This window comes from Saccopteryx bilineata, chromosome 11 (genome assembly GCF_036850765.1).
Source record: "Saccopteryx bilineata isolate mSacBil1 chromosome 11, mSacBil1_pri_phased_curated, whole genome shotgun sequence".
In the NCBI taxonomy this organism is placed as follows: domain Eukaryota; kingdom Metazoa; phylum Chordata; class Mammalia; order Chiroptera; family Emballonuridae; genus Saccopteryx; species Saccopteryx bilineata.
In genome coordinates, this window is record NC_089500.1 from 72,020,352 (window position 1) to 72,032,737 (window position 12,386).

The 12,386-nt window shown below is 48.9% G+C and overlaps 1 protein-coding gene across 1 annotated transcript in view; it reads right to left on the reverse strand.

Annotated features, from left to right (window-relative positions):
- EEIG2 (EEIG family member 2) overlaps window positions 1-12,386 on the reverse strand; it is a 51,502-nt gene that overhangs the window by 22,252 nt on the left and 16,864 nt on the right. The window contains exons 2-3 of the mRNA XM_066246412.1: window positions 7,521-7,641; window positions 334-363 (exon numbers count right to left, since the gene is read on the reverse strand). Coding sequence (XP_066102509.1) covers window positions 334-363; window positions 7,521-7,641 — 151 coding nt within the window. The remainder of the gene's footprint in view (window positions 1-333; window positions 364-7,520; window positions 7,642-12,386) is intronic.

Genomic DNA, 12,386 nt, shown 5'->3' on the forward strand with positions numbered 1-12,386 from the left:
AACTGTTCAATCTCCAAGCTGCTTTACTTGAAAACAGCCTATCTGCACAGCAATGAGAAGAACAAACTCCCAGCGGGTAGCTCAGCTGGTGGAAGCATTGTCTCTATACACCAAGGTTGCGGGTTCCATCCCTGGTCAAAGCATATGCAAGAATCAACCTATGACTGCATAAATAAGTAGAACAATATATCAATATTTTGTGCTCTCTCGCTCTCCATTCCTTTCTCTCTGAAATCAATCAGGAAATTTAAAAAATAGAAGAGGAAATTAAAGTTTATAAATAGCAATGAGTGATATTACACACTCCAAAAGAGTTAAAGGCCATTTACTTACCTTTGCATAAGCTTTTCCACCTTTTAATTCCTACCAAAGATAGAAAACACTATTAGATTATCATACAATTAAGGAATTAAGTGAAATATATATAAAATAATTCTGAAGTGACATTTACATACTGGCAAATATACAAACAGTATAATTCTGATTATCTTAAATCCTAAAATGACCAGAATTTTCACTTAGAATTTACCATAAATCTGCAAGCAATGAATGGTGAGAAGACAAGCTAATATTTGATCTATTTGCTAAAGAAATTGCCAAAAAGGTCCTAGACACATTGCAAGAAACCGAATCACCAAAGAAAGGTTAAATTACTTAGGCATATTAACACATTGTAGAAAGATTTTAATGAGAGTCAAAACCCCTGCCTCAGAGACAATCACTGTTATCAATTTTTAGGAATTGTCCAAAAGATGCTCTATAGATATGTATATATACACTGCTCACAAAACTTAGGGGATATTTTATCGCTTCATATTCATTTGAAAATATCCCCTAATTTTTTTTTTTTTTTGGTATTTTTCTGAAGTGAGAAGTAGGAGGCAGACAGACTCTCACATGCGCCTGACTGGGATCTACCTGGCATGCCCATTAGGGGAGGATACTCTGCCCATCTGGGGCGTTGCTCTGTTGTAACCGGAGCCACTCTAGCACCTGAGGCAGAGGCCATGGAGCCATCCCCAGGGCCTGGACCAACTTTGCTCCAATGGAGCCTTGGCTGCAGGAGGAGAAGAGAGAGCTAGAAAAAAGAGGGAGAAGAGTGGAGAAGCAGATGGGTGCTTCTCCTGTGTGCCCTGACCAGGAATTGAACCTGGGACTTCCACACGTCAGGCCGCCACTCTACCACTGAGCCAACCGGCCAGGGCCTCCCCTAATTTTTGTGAGCAGTATATATAGATAGACAGATAGATAGATTCCCCTTTCACTCAAATAATAGCATACTATACACACCTAACCTTTATACCTTATTTTTTCCCACTTAATATATATAGGGCAATCTTCCATGTTAGTATAGAAGAAACTCTTATCTAATGTGAACAAAACTGGCAAAAATACAAAAGAATAAAAAATGATATATGAATGTCTTAACATTTTACTTTAAAATATGAAATCGTACATTACTTTGCCAAATTTAGAATATCACACATGGTGAGAATAAATGTAAAATGCTTAGAACAATGCCTAGCACGCAATATACACTGTTTATGTGTTTGACACTATAATTAGGGCCAACCTTCTCCCTCCCCTCACTTTAAAAAATGTGTTTGCTGCATGGAGTTGGCTTTTATCTTTCCTGCATAAACCGGATACATAATGTATTATCTACCGTTTCTGTCTTTAAGGTGATAAGTTAAAAATAATAATAAAGCGATGAATTCGAAGAAGTTGAGAAGCAATCGACGGTAAACTATGTTCTTCGTGAATATCTGCTGCCCGCCCTTCCTTGTTCCCACGGATGAGGCGTGGCCATGCCGCTCTGTCTACCCCATTAGGAATTACTGGATTTTCCTTCTTTATTAGGTTGTTGTTATATTCCTTAGAGCAGCACTCTTCATTAAATAAAGCAAAAATAAAATAATCCACAAGACTTCCGTCAGATGATCCTTGTTTCTTAGCTGATTCTTTTCTTTGCTCCCCGCTGCAGCCAAGCTCCTCAGGACTTAACTGAATCTGCTGTACCCCACTCCCTCCTCAATCAGTCTGCTCCAACTGGCTCTGTCCTCGGTCTCCTGCTGCGATGGCTCTCGAGGTCCCCATGACCTCCACTTTTGTTAGAGCCAAGGGCTGGTTCATCTTCATCTCACGACAGCGCTGGACGGGCTTGCTGTCCCATTTCCTTTATTACATCGTTTTCTTCCTGAACGTCCACGGAGCCCACTGCCTGGTTCCACTCTTGCCTCACTGGCTGCTCCTTCTCCCTCTCCTTCGCCAGACTTACCCCTGTACTTAACTTCTGTAGAAACAGTGCTGGTTGTACCCCAATTATCCATTCCCCCTCTTGCCATAGTAACAGAATCCTCTATTTTTAGTTGGACATCTGGTGACCCAAAAGAATGACCGCATCTCCCACTGTTCTTCCGTGCTACAGCATCGTGACGAGAGTCTGGAGAGGAGCCTGTCAGAGTGGTATGCTTGAATGAGTCCTTGCTCCTTTCTTGGACCTGCTAACGGTCATTTATACCAACCACCCTCACGTGTTCGAGTGAGCCGGGATTTGGCCTAGGGCCTCCTGTCTTCTCTCTCTACACTTCCTCCCTGGGTCACCCCGTTCAAGTCTATGGCTCTAAATAGAAAATGTATGTTGATGACTCTCAAATCTTTATCTGGAAACGTTTCCTCTGACTCCCAACTGGTATTTTTAAATGCCTCCTTGACATGTCCACTTGATGTCTCATAGACACCTCAGCTTTAACACGTCAGGCCACCACAGGACTGCTGGTCTCTGCGAATCAACTTGTTCCCCTTGGGGGTCTCTGCCATTTCAGTAAATAAGAGAATCATCTACCTGCTTGCTCAGGCAGGAGGGGTAAGAGTTATCCTCAATTCTTCTTTCTCTTTCCTTTGCCACATCCAATCCATTAGTGGGGGCCAACCTCCTTGACACATCCTGAATCATACCGTCTCCCATTACAACCGCATGCCGAAACAAACACTCCTCATCTGAACTGTCCCAGGCACCCGAGTGGCCTTTCTGCCACTCATCCTCCACGCGGCAGCAACAGTGATCTTAGATCATGTCTCTCCTTATCAAAATCCTCAGATGGAGTCCAAGTATGATTAGAATAAAATCGAAACTCAAACTCATCCCCATGGCCTGGAAGGCCTTACCTGACCTAGTGCCTCCGACCTCACTACCAAGAGCTCTCCCTCTGCGGGTCTTCCCGGCTGGTCTTCTGTCATGTAACATGCTGGATACGCTGTTCATCCTAAGTGGGGTTCGGGGTACTTCTGAGTCTGGGGTTGGCTGCCTTCCATCAGCTCAGAAGACTGTTAGCCACAGTCCCTCCCTCCTCCTAGGGCTCCGATCACATATGGGTGAGCCCGCTCCACTGTTTCCCACGGCTTCCTCTCTCTTCGGTACATTCCACCCCTTTTCTCTCTGTGATTTACTCTGAATCTTTTCTTCTGTCTTGTTTTCCAGTTCACCAGAGCTCCCTCTTCAGTGGGGGTAAGTCTGCTGTGAAATCTATCGGTTGAGATCTGTTTTCATCTCTTTAGCTTTACATTTTAGTTACTGTAGTTCTAGAGCTCAATTTGCTTCTGTTTTTATGGTTTCTAGTTCTCTAATGAAATTCCCCATATTGTTTACTAATTATGTTTATTGTAAAAGTTGGTTTGTGATCTTTCTATAGCTCTATCTTCCATGAGTCTCTATTTTTTTTTCTCAAGAGAGACAAACAGACAGACAGACAGGAAGGGAGAGAGATGAGAAGCATCAACTCATAGTTGTGGCACTTAGTTGTTCATTGATTATTGATTGCTTCCCATATGTGCCTTGACTGGGGAACTCCAGCTGAGCCAGTGACTCCTTGCTCAACCCAGTGACCTTGGGATTTAAGCCAATGACCTTTAGGCCCAAGGCAACAACCATGAGATTATGTCGATGATCCCACACTTAAGCTGGTGATCTCGGGGTTCTGAACCTGGGACCTCAGCATCCCAGGTTGAGGTGCTATCCACTGTACCACCACTGGCCGGGACCATGGGCGTCTTTTTTTTTTTTTTGTATTTTTCTGAAGCTGGAAATGGGGAGAGACAGTCAGACAGACTCCCGCATGCGCCCGACTGGGATCCACCCGGCACGCCCACCAGGGGGCGACGCTCTGCCCACCAGGGGGCGATGCTCTGCCCCTCTGGGGCGTCGCTCTGCTGCGACCAGAGCCACTCCAGCGCCTGGGGCAGAGGCCAAGGAGCCATCCCCAGCACCCGGGCCATCCCTGCTCCAATGGAGCCTTGGCTGCGGGAGGAGAAGAGAGAGACAGAGAGGAAGGAGAGGGGGAGGGGTGGAGAAGCAGATGGGCGCTTCTCCTGTGTGCCCTGGTTGGGAATCGAACCCGGGACTTCTGCACGCCAGGCCGACGCTCTACCACTGAGCCAACCGGCCAGGGCCCATGGGTGTCTTTTTCTTTCTTTTTTTTTTTTTTTTGTACTCCTCTGAAGCTAGAAATGGGGAGAGACAGTCAGACAGACTCCTGCATGCGCCTGACCAGGATCCACCCGGCACGCCCACCAGGGGCGACGCTCTGCCCACCAGGAGGCGATGCTCTGCCCCTCTGGGGCGTCGCTCTGCCTTGACCAGAGCCACTCCAGCGCCTGGGGCAGAGGCCAAGGAGCCATCCCCAGCGCCCGGGCCATCCCTGCTCCAATGGAGCCTCGGCTGCAGGAGGGGAAGAGAGAGACAGAGAGGAAGGAGGGGGGGAGGGGCGGAGAAGCAGATGGGGGCCTCTCCTGTGTGCCCTGGCCGGGAATCGAACCCGGGACTTCTGCACGCCAGGCCGACGCTACACCACTGAGCCAATCGGCCAGGGCCCCATGGGTGTCTTTTTGATAGATTTTTTCCTTTTTGGTTTTTTGTTGTTGTTTTTTGTTTGTTTGTTTTTGTGGTTGTTGTTCTTTAATTGAACATCAAGTTTCAAGTGAGTTAAAAATCAGTTCTTTAGGGTTTGGGCTTTAAAAATCAGGCCTTTCATTTATTTCCTCTCTGCACAAATGTTCTTTGCATGCCTGTAGTCCCCTAGGAGTGAGCCGGACAAAGCACAGACTCTGCCCTACAAAGCCGCCTCCCTATTTTCTTCCTTCTGATTTCTGGTCATGCAGTCACGCGTCTTGGCGTGCTTGGTAGTTTTTGTGCATGATAATTTGAGGCTCAGAGTAATGTTATTGCCTTCAGAGAAAAGGCACATTTGCTCCTGGGTAAGCAGTGAGGTAGGGGCTGACCACCTCCCTCTAAGCAGGACTGAGCCGACCGGAGCTGAGTCCGTCTCCACCAGGGCTGATTCACACCCACTACATCCTCCTTCTAGACTGAAACTCGGGTGCAGTCCCAACGAAAGCTTGGGGTTCCCGCCGAGGCCCCTTCTGCTGCTGGGTCCTGGACTTGGACTCCAGTGTGTGTCCCCTTAACCCTGCAACACTCTGGGAATCCCGGCTCAGCTCAACTTCTGTCACTACTTTCAGCTCCGTTCTTACCCACGTGCAGATTAGCAGAGGCTCTGAGGGCGAGAGCGATGGTGGGCCCATCTCCTCGCGCCCGCCTGGGGGTTTCCATGGCCTTCAAGGAGCTATTTCAAATATTTTTGTCTAGCTTTTCTGGCTGTTCTCAGAGGGAGGGGCGGTTTGGAGCAAGCTAGTCCATTCATTTCAGAAGCATAAATCCCGAGGTTTATTATAATCTTAGGGCCTGTAATGGATTAAACTGTAGGCCTCTCCCTCCAAAAGATACATTGAAGTCCTAACTTCCAGTACCTCAGAAGGTGACCCTATTGGGAGATGGAGTCTTTGCATAACCTTCTACCTAGAATGAGGTCCTAATCCAATATGACTAGTGTCCTCAGAAGAAAGGGGCTACGGTGGCACAGTCACAGACACACACACAGGGAAGATGACGTGAAGACCCAATGGGCGAAGACAGCCGTCCAACTGGAATGACATCTCCCCGAGTCTACCAGAAGACAAGAGAGGGACCTGGGACCTGCCTTCCTGGGCGCCCTGGAGGGGCAGGGCCCTGCTCACACCCTCACTTTGATTTCTGCCCTCCAGAACTGTGAAACAGTATGTTTCTGTTGCTTTACTTTTTGGTATTTATTTGCTTCTTATTTTTATTGACCGTACTGGGGCGACACTGGTGAATAAAATTACACGGGCTTCAGGAGCACCACGGGCAAGCCGTCACCCGTACACGGGACTGCGTGCGCTCCTGTGGCTTTAGCCCGCGCAGCCCGGGGGCTCCCGTAGAGCAGCGCCGGGACTCTGACTGTGTATACTGGACTGCGTGCACTCCTGCGGCTTTAGCCCGCGCAGCCCGGGGGCTCCCGCAGAGCAGCGCCGGGACTCTGACTGCGTACACGGGACTGCGTGCGCTCCTGCGGCTTTAGCCCGCGCAGCCCGGGGGGCTCCCGCAGAGCAGCACCGGGACTCTGACTGAGTACACGGGACTGCGTGCGCTCCTGCGGCTTTAGCCCGCGCAGCCCGGGGGCTCCCGTAGAGCAGCGCCGGGGCTCTGACTGCGTACACGGGACTGCGTGCGCTCCTGCGGCTTTAGCCCGCGCAGCCCGGGGGCTCCCGTAGAGCAGCGCCGGGACTCTGACTGTGTATACTGGACTGCGTGCGCTCCTGCGGCTTTAGCCCGCGCAGCCCGGGGGCTCCCGTAGAGCAGCGCCGGGACTCTGACTGCGTACACGGGACTGCGTGCGCTCCTGCGGCTTTAGCCCGCGCAGCCCGGGGGCTCCCGTAGAGCAGCACCGGGACTCTGACGCAGGCGCCCTTCCTCTCAGGCCTGCGAGGGGTGACTTTCCGGGCCAACCCGAGTTAAAAGCCGGCACAGTAGCTTAATTCACCAGCAGTGGTGACAAATGGATTCTTCTCCACACACGAGAATCGCAGGATCACATACTTGTCCGTCAGTAGCCGAACCATCTGCAGGCGCCACTTTTGTAGATTATTGGTAACGTGCCTCACCCTGATATGTGGAAAGGAAATTATATATATGGACTGGGAATTAGAAAAAGTTGTGTTTTGAGTCCCTACTTTGTCACATACTAGCTATGTGATTTTGGGCAAGGAACAATCGCTCTGGGCCTGAGTTTTCCTGCAAAAATGGAAAAAACACCACCTCCTTTCGGGGTTGTTACTGAACATAATGTAGGTAAAGTCCCTCGAACAATGCTCAACCAAGAGGAAGATAATGAACAGCAGCAGGATGCAGACAGAGCCCCCCACATAATCCAGAAAGGTCAACACTCGGATGTGTCTGAGGTGAGACGAGCTTCCTGAAGAACATCTTAATTTATCACCTCAGGCTCGTTGCCATATTTGCCCCAGTAATTTGAATTTCTGCTGGAAGTATGAAGCGAAACTGCCCACGACGGTCCCGAGGCCAAAGCAGAGCTCAATACAGCACGCCTGTGCCGCGGGGACTCACCCGGGCCCTGAAAGGGGAGAAGGGGCGGGCTCTTTGGTACCTTGCGCACAGACACCCTGTAGATGCAGGGGTCCAGGACGCCCGTGGCGGCGCTGGCGCTCATCTTGCACATGAACGAGAACTTCTTCCTCCAGTGAACACAATTCGCGTGCACCACCTCCCTGTGGGGTGGGGATGGGGTGGGGGGAGGAGAGAACCAGTTAATGAACTATCACTGACGACATGGTGATAAAGCACACACACTCTTTCCCCCACGTCCGCAATGCAAAAGGGATGCATCGAAAGCCAGGATTTGGAAACAGTGAAACATGCAGCAAACCAATTCCTAACAACGGAACGCGAAGGCCTTGGAAGGTTTTTTTTTTTGTATTTTTCTGAAGCTGGAAACGGGGAGGCAGTCAGACTCCCGCATGCGCCTGACCGGGATCCACCCAGCACACCCACCAGGGGACGATGCTCTGCCCATCCGGGGCGTCGCTCTGTCGTGACCAGAGCCACTGTAGCGCCTGGGGTAGAAGCCAAGGAGCCATCCCCAGCGCCCGGGCCATCTTTTGCTCCAATGGAGCCTCGGCTGTGGGAGGGGAAGAGAGAGACAGAGAGGAAGGAGAGGGGGAGGGGTGGAGAAGCAGATGGGCGCCTCTCCTGTGTGCCCTGGCCGGGAATCGAACCGGGACTTCCGCACGCCAGGCCGACGCTCTACCACTGAGCCAACCGGCCAGGGCCGACCTTGGAAGGTTTTAATCATCCACAGATGCCAAAATAAATGGAAGCTTCACTATTCACTCATTCAACACACAATGCATGTTTATTTTACGTGTGCTAGGCATGTGCTAGGTGTTTAAAATACAAAGATGAGAATGACAGTATTCCTACTTTTTTTTCCTTTTTTTGTATTTTTCTGAAGTGAGAAGCAGGGAGGCAGGCAGACAGATTCCTGCATGCGCCCAACCGGGATCCACCTGGCATGCCCACCTGGGGGCGATACTCCACCCATCTGGGGCGTTGCTCTGTTGCAACCAGAGCCATTCTAGCGCCTGGTGGAGGCCATGGAGCCATCCTCAGTGCCTGGGCCAACTTTGCTCCAATGGAGTCTTGGCTGCAGGAGGGGAAAAGAGAGACAGAAAGAAAGGAGAGGGGGAAGGGTGGAGAAGCAGATGAGCGCTTCTCCTGTGTGCCCTGGCCAGGAATCGAACCTGGGACTTCCACATGCCAGGCCAATGCTCCACCGCTGAGCCAACTGGCCAGGCCAGTGTTCCTACTCTTGTAGGACTTATAGTTAACAGTGGAAAAGAAACATAAATACTTATTCTAGTCATAGGTTTACTCCTGTAGCCTGTGACATGGAACCTATAATGTGCTACCATGTACGGACAGCCTACCACATGCTATTTGATCTCACAACCACCCTAGGAGCTGGTCAGCATCCACTTTATAGACAAGGAAAATGAGGCATAAGGTGGGAAGTCAACTCAAGCTCATTTAGGGAGACAGTAGCAAAACTAGTATTCAAACCAGGCCCGTTGAACTCAAAAGACTGCTTGTCCACAAAAGAAAATCTATATTTTTCTAACAGCTCTGCTTTTTTCAAGTTTCCAGGCCTTTTTGACCATGCTGTTCCCTCTACTGTTCCATGTGACTATAGGGGCTTAGCCTTACAAAGGAAGGACAATTAGTCCTCTAACACAGGAAGAAAAAAAAAGACAATGGTAGAAAATAAAGAAAAATTATGGAAAGCAAAAGGAAAGGCAAGAGAGTCCAGGATGAATAGTTTTGATTTTTTTCTTTTTTTCTTTTTTTAGCAAAAGAGACAGAGAGAGGGACAGACAGGGACAGAGAGACAGGAAGGGAGAGAGGTGAGAAGCATCAATTCTTTGTTGCAACACCTTAGCTGTTCATTGATTGATTTCTCATATGTTCCTTGACCAGGGGGCTACAGCAGACCAAGTGACCCCTTGCTCAAGCCAGTGACCTTGGGCTCAAGCCAGCGACTATGGGGTCATGTCTATGATCCCTGTGACCCTGAGCTCAAACTGGTGAGCCTGTACTCAAGCCAGTGACCTTAGGGTTTTGAACCTGGGGCCTCAGTGTCCCAAGTCGATGCTCTATCCACTGTGCCACCACCAGTCAGGCCAGATTTTTTTATTTATTTTATTTTTTATTGTTGCTTCCCTCTCAACACCTCTGGGCCTCAGACGTGATGGAGGCATCAGCCATGGCAGAACTCCGCAAAAGGTCCATTTGTAAACTGACGTGTTTGCTGGGCCCATTAGGGATGTGCACTTGGTTGTTCCTGTCACTCAGACCACTGATATATGGTCAGGAATCAAAGACAACATTAAAAAGGAAACAAAACCCAAAACTGTTTACTTTTCTCAAAAAGTACACAATGATGGTAAGATGAGTGCTCCTCCTTCAAAACCTTCTATGTAATTTTGAAGGAAGGCATCAGCTCACAAGGACGGAGAGAACCGGAGAGGAGACCAAATCAGCGGCCAGGGACGGACGAAGGATAACTGATTCCGCAAAGCGCAGGAAGCCGAGGCGTGGCCGGCAACGGCGCAAGGCGAGAGCGGGCATCTCGGGTGGGGTGGAAACAGGACGCAGGAAGGACCAAGGGCAGAAGGGCTGACTGGACACTGCTGCACAAACAGACCCTCAGAGCCTCTTCCTGGCTCCCGCCGGCGGACTGAGATGGCTTCCCCTGCCCAGCAAGACGGCGGGACCGCCGCACCACGCGACTGAGGGCAGGCGTTGGCATGCGCAGCAGCATGGCCAGATTCGGGGCGGGGCTGGGGCTGGGGCTGGGGCTGAAGGAGGACTTACTGAATGTGGGGACTCCACCCCTCACCTGACTCCTCAGAATACGGCCTATTCTTCCAGATGTGGGAAGAACATTCTCTGGGGAATCCAACCAGCCCCAAAGGGGAAGATCTAAGGAGATGGATGTTGAGGGTTCCCAGCAGAACGGCTCAACCAGTTCCAACTACAGTAAAAACATGACTCAAAAAATATCCCCCACATGGGCAAAGCTACTAAGCAACTTTTGGTGACTGTGGTTAAATCTGAGGAAAGTCTCCTATTGTGAGAGACAGACGGGAACGAATAGCGAGAGGCCTCTACACAAAACAGAGTCTACGCCAGGTGAAGAGAACAGATTCTCAGAGAGACAGGACTGGCTACTGCATTTAGCAGAAGGGAGAAAATAACAGAGGTTAGAGTAGACATAAATCAAATAGAGACAAAAATAAATAAAAATAAGAGTTGTTTTTTGGGGCCTGACCAGGGGGTGGCGCAGTGGATAGAGCATCGGACTGGGACACGGAGGACCCAGGTTCAAAACCCCGAGGTCGCCAGCTTGAGCGCAGGCTCATCTGGTTTGAGCAAAACTCACTAGCTTGGATCCAAGGTCGCTGGCTCAAGCAAGGGGTTACTCAGTCTACTGTAGCCCCACAGTCAAGGCACATATGAGAAAGCAATCAATAAACAACTAAGCTGCCGCAATGAAGAACTGATGCTTCTCATCTCTCTCCCTTCCTGTCTGCCTGTCCCTATTTGTTCCTCTCTCTGTCACACACACACACACACACAAAAAGAGTTGTTTTATGGGGAAAGAACATCAACAAATCCTGAGCTAGACTCATAGACTCAAAAGGGAATAGACAAAATCACAAATGAATGAGAAGACATTACAATGAATTCCTCAGAAAGAAAAAGAATTTTAGGAGGATATTATGAACAATTATATGCCAACAAACTGGACAACCTAGAAGAGATCGATAAATTCCTAGAAACACACAACTTCACCAAACCGAATCTAAAATAGTTACACTCCCAGAAGCACAGGGCAGGCTGGCGGCTGCCAGGGTCCCGGCAGTGGGGAGAACGGGGAGGCGGTGGGTCCAGAAGCACAGAACTCAGTCATGCAAGGTGTGTATGTCCTGGAGACCTAACGTAGTGCATGGCGACCGCAGTTAACAGCACTGTATTGTGCACTTCAAATTTGCTAATACCTTAAGTGTTCTAGAAAGAAAAACAACAATGGCAAACTATGTGAGGTGATAGATATGTTCCCTGGCTTGTGATAGTCATTTCACAATGAATACATGTATCTCAAAACATTGAAGTGTACACCTTAAATATATACAATTAATTTGCCATTTATGCCTCAAAATAGAGCTAAAAAATGAAATAAAATAATTATCTGGAGAAAATGCTTTGGAACTTACTTGTAGTTGTTTTCATGACCTCTCCAGCCCTACCCAGTGAAAGCACAAATGAGCTCAGACCCACGTGCTGGGGTTAAGATACCACCCAGACACACGGACACTGCCTCCTACGTAGCAGACGGATATACGCTATATGCTGGGGCCCTGGAACAGGCTCTTATGTGAGAGTAAGAAAGTCTGGTGAGTCAAGGCATCGGCTGGAATGAATGAGGGCTATGGAACGTGTCTCTGGTTAGCTCACAGTGTCACACAATAAATCATCCTTATCCCTTTCAGCAGTGAGTTCTTTTCATGCTCGCTGACCCTGGGAGTGAGTTTTTTTTCAAAAAATAAAACCAGTTCCAGTTACAGTTTTATTAACTTAAAATCATGTTTGTTTGATAACCCATTTGTGGAAACAAGAACATACATTTGCCCTTTTGTTAATGTTGCCTTACACATTTTTAAAATAAAAATTTTTGTGCGATCGTATTCTGGATGGTCAGGAGGCACGAGGATGTACATGAACATTCATACTACTCAAAGGGTTATTGGAGGAGAAATCCAGAAAAGATAAAAGCAGAAAGTAAGAGCCCAGCATAACACTGTGGACAGCACACTGCCAACCATGGTAAACTCGCAATAAACTCTGTTGATTGAACGAACCAATGCCAGGCCGAGGCCACAGATGAATAGTTCCA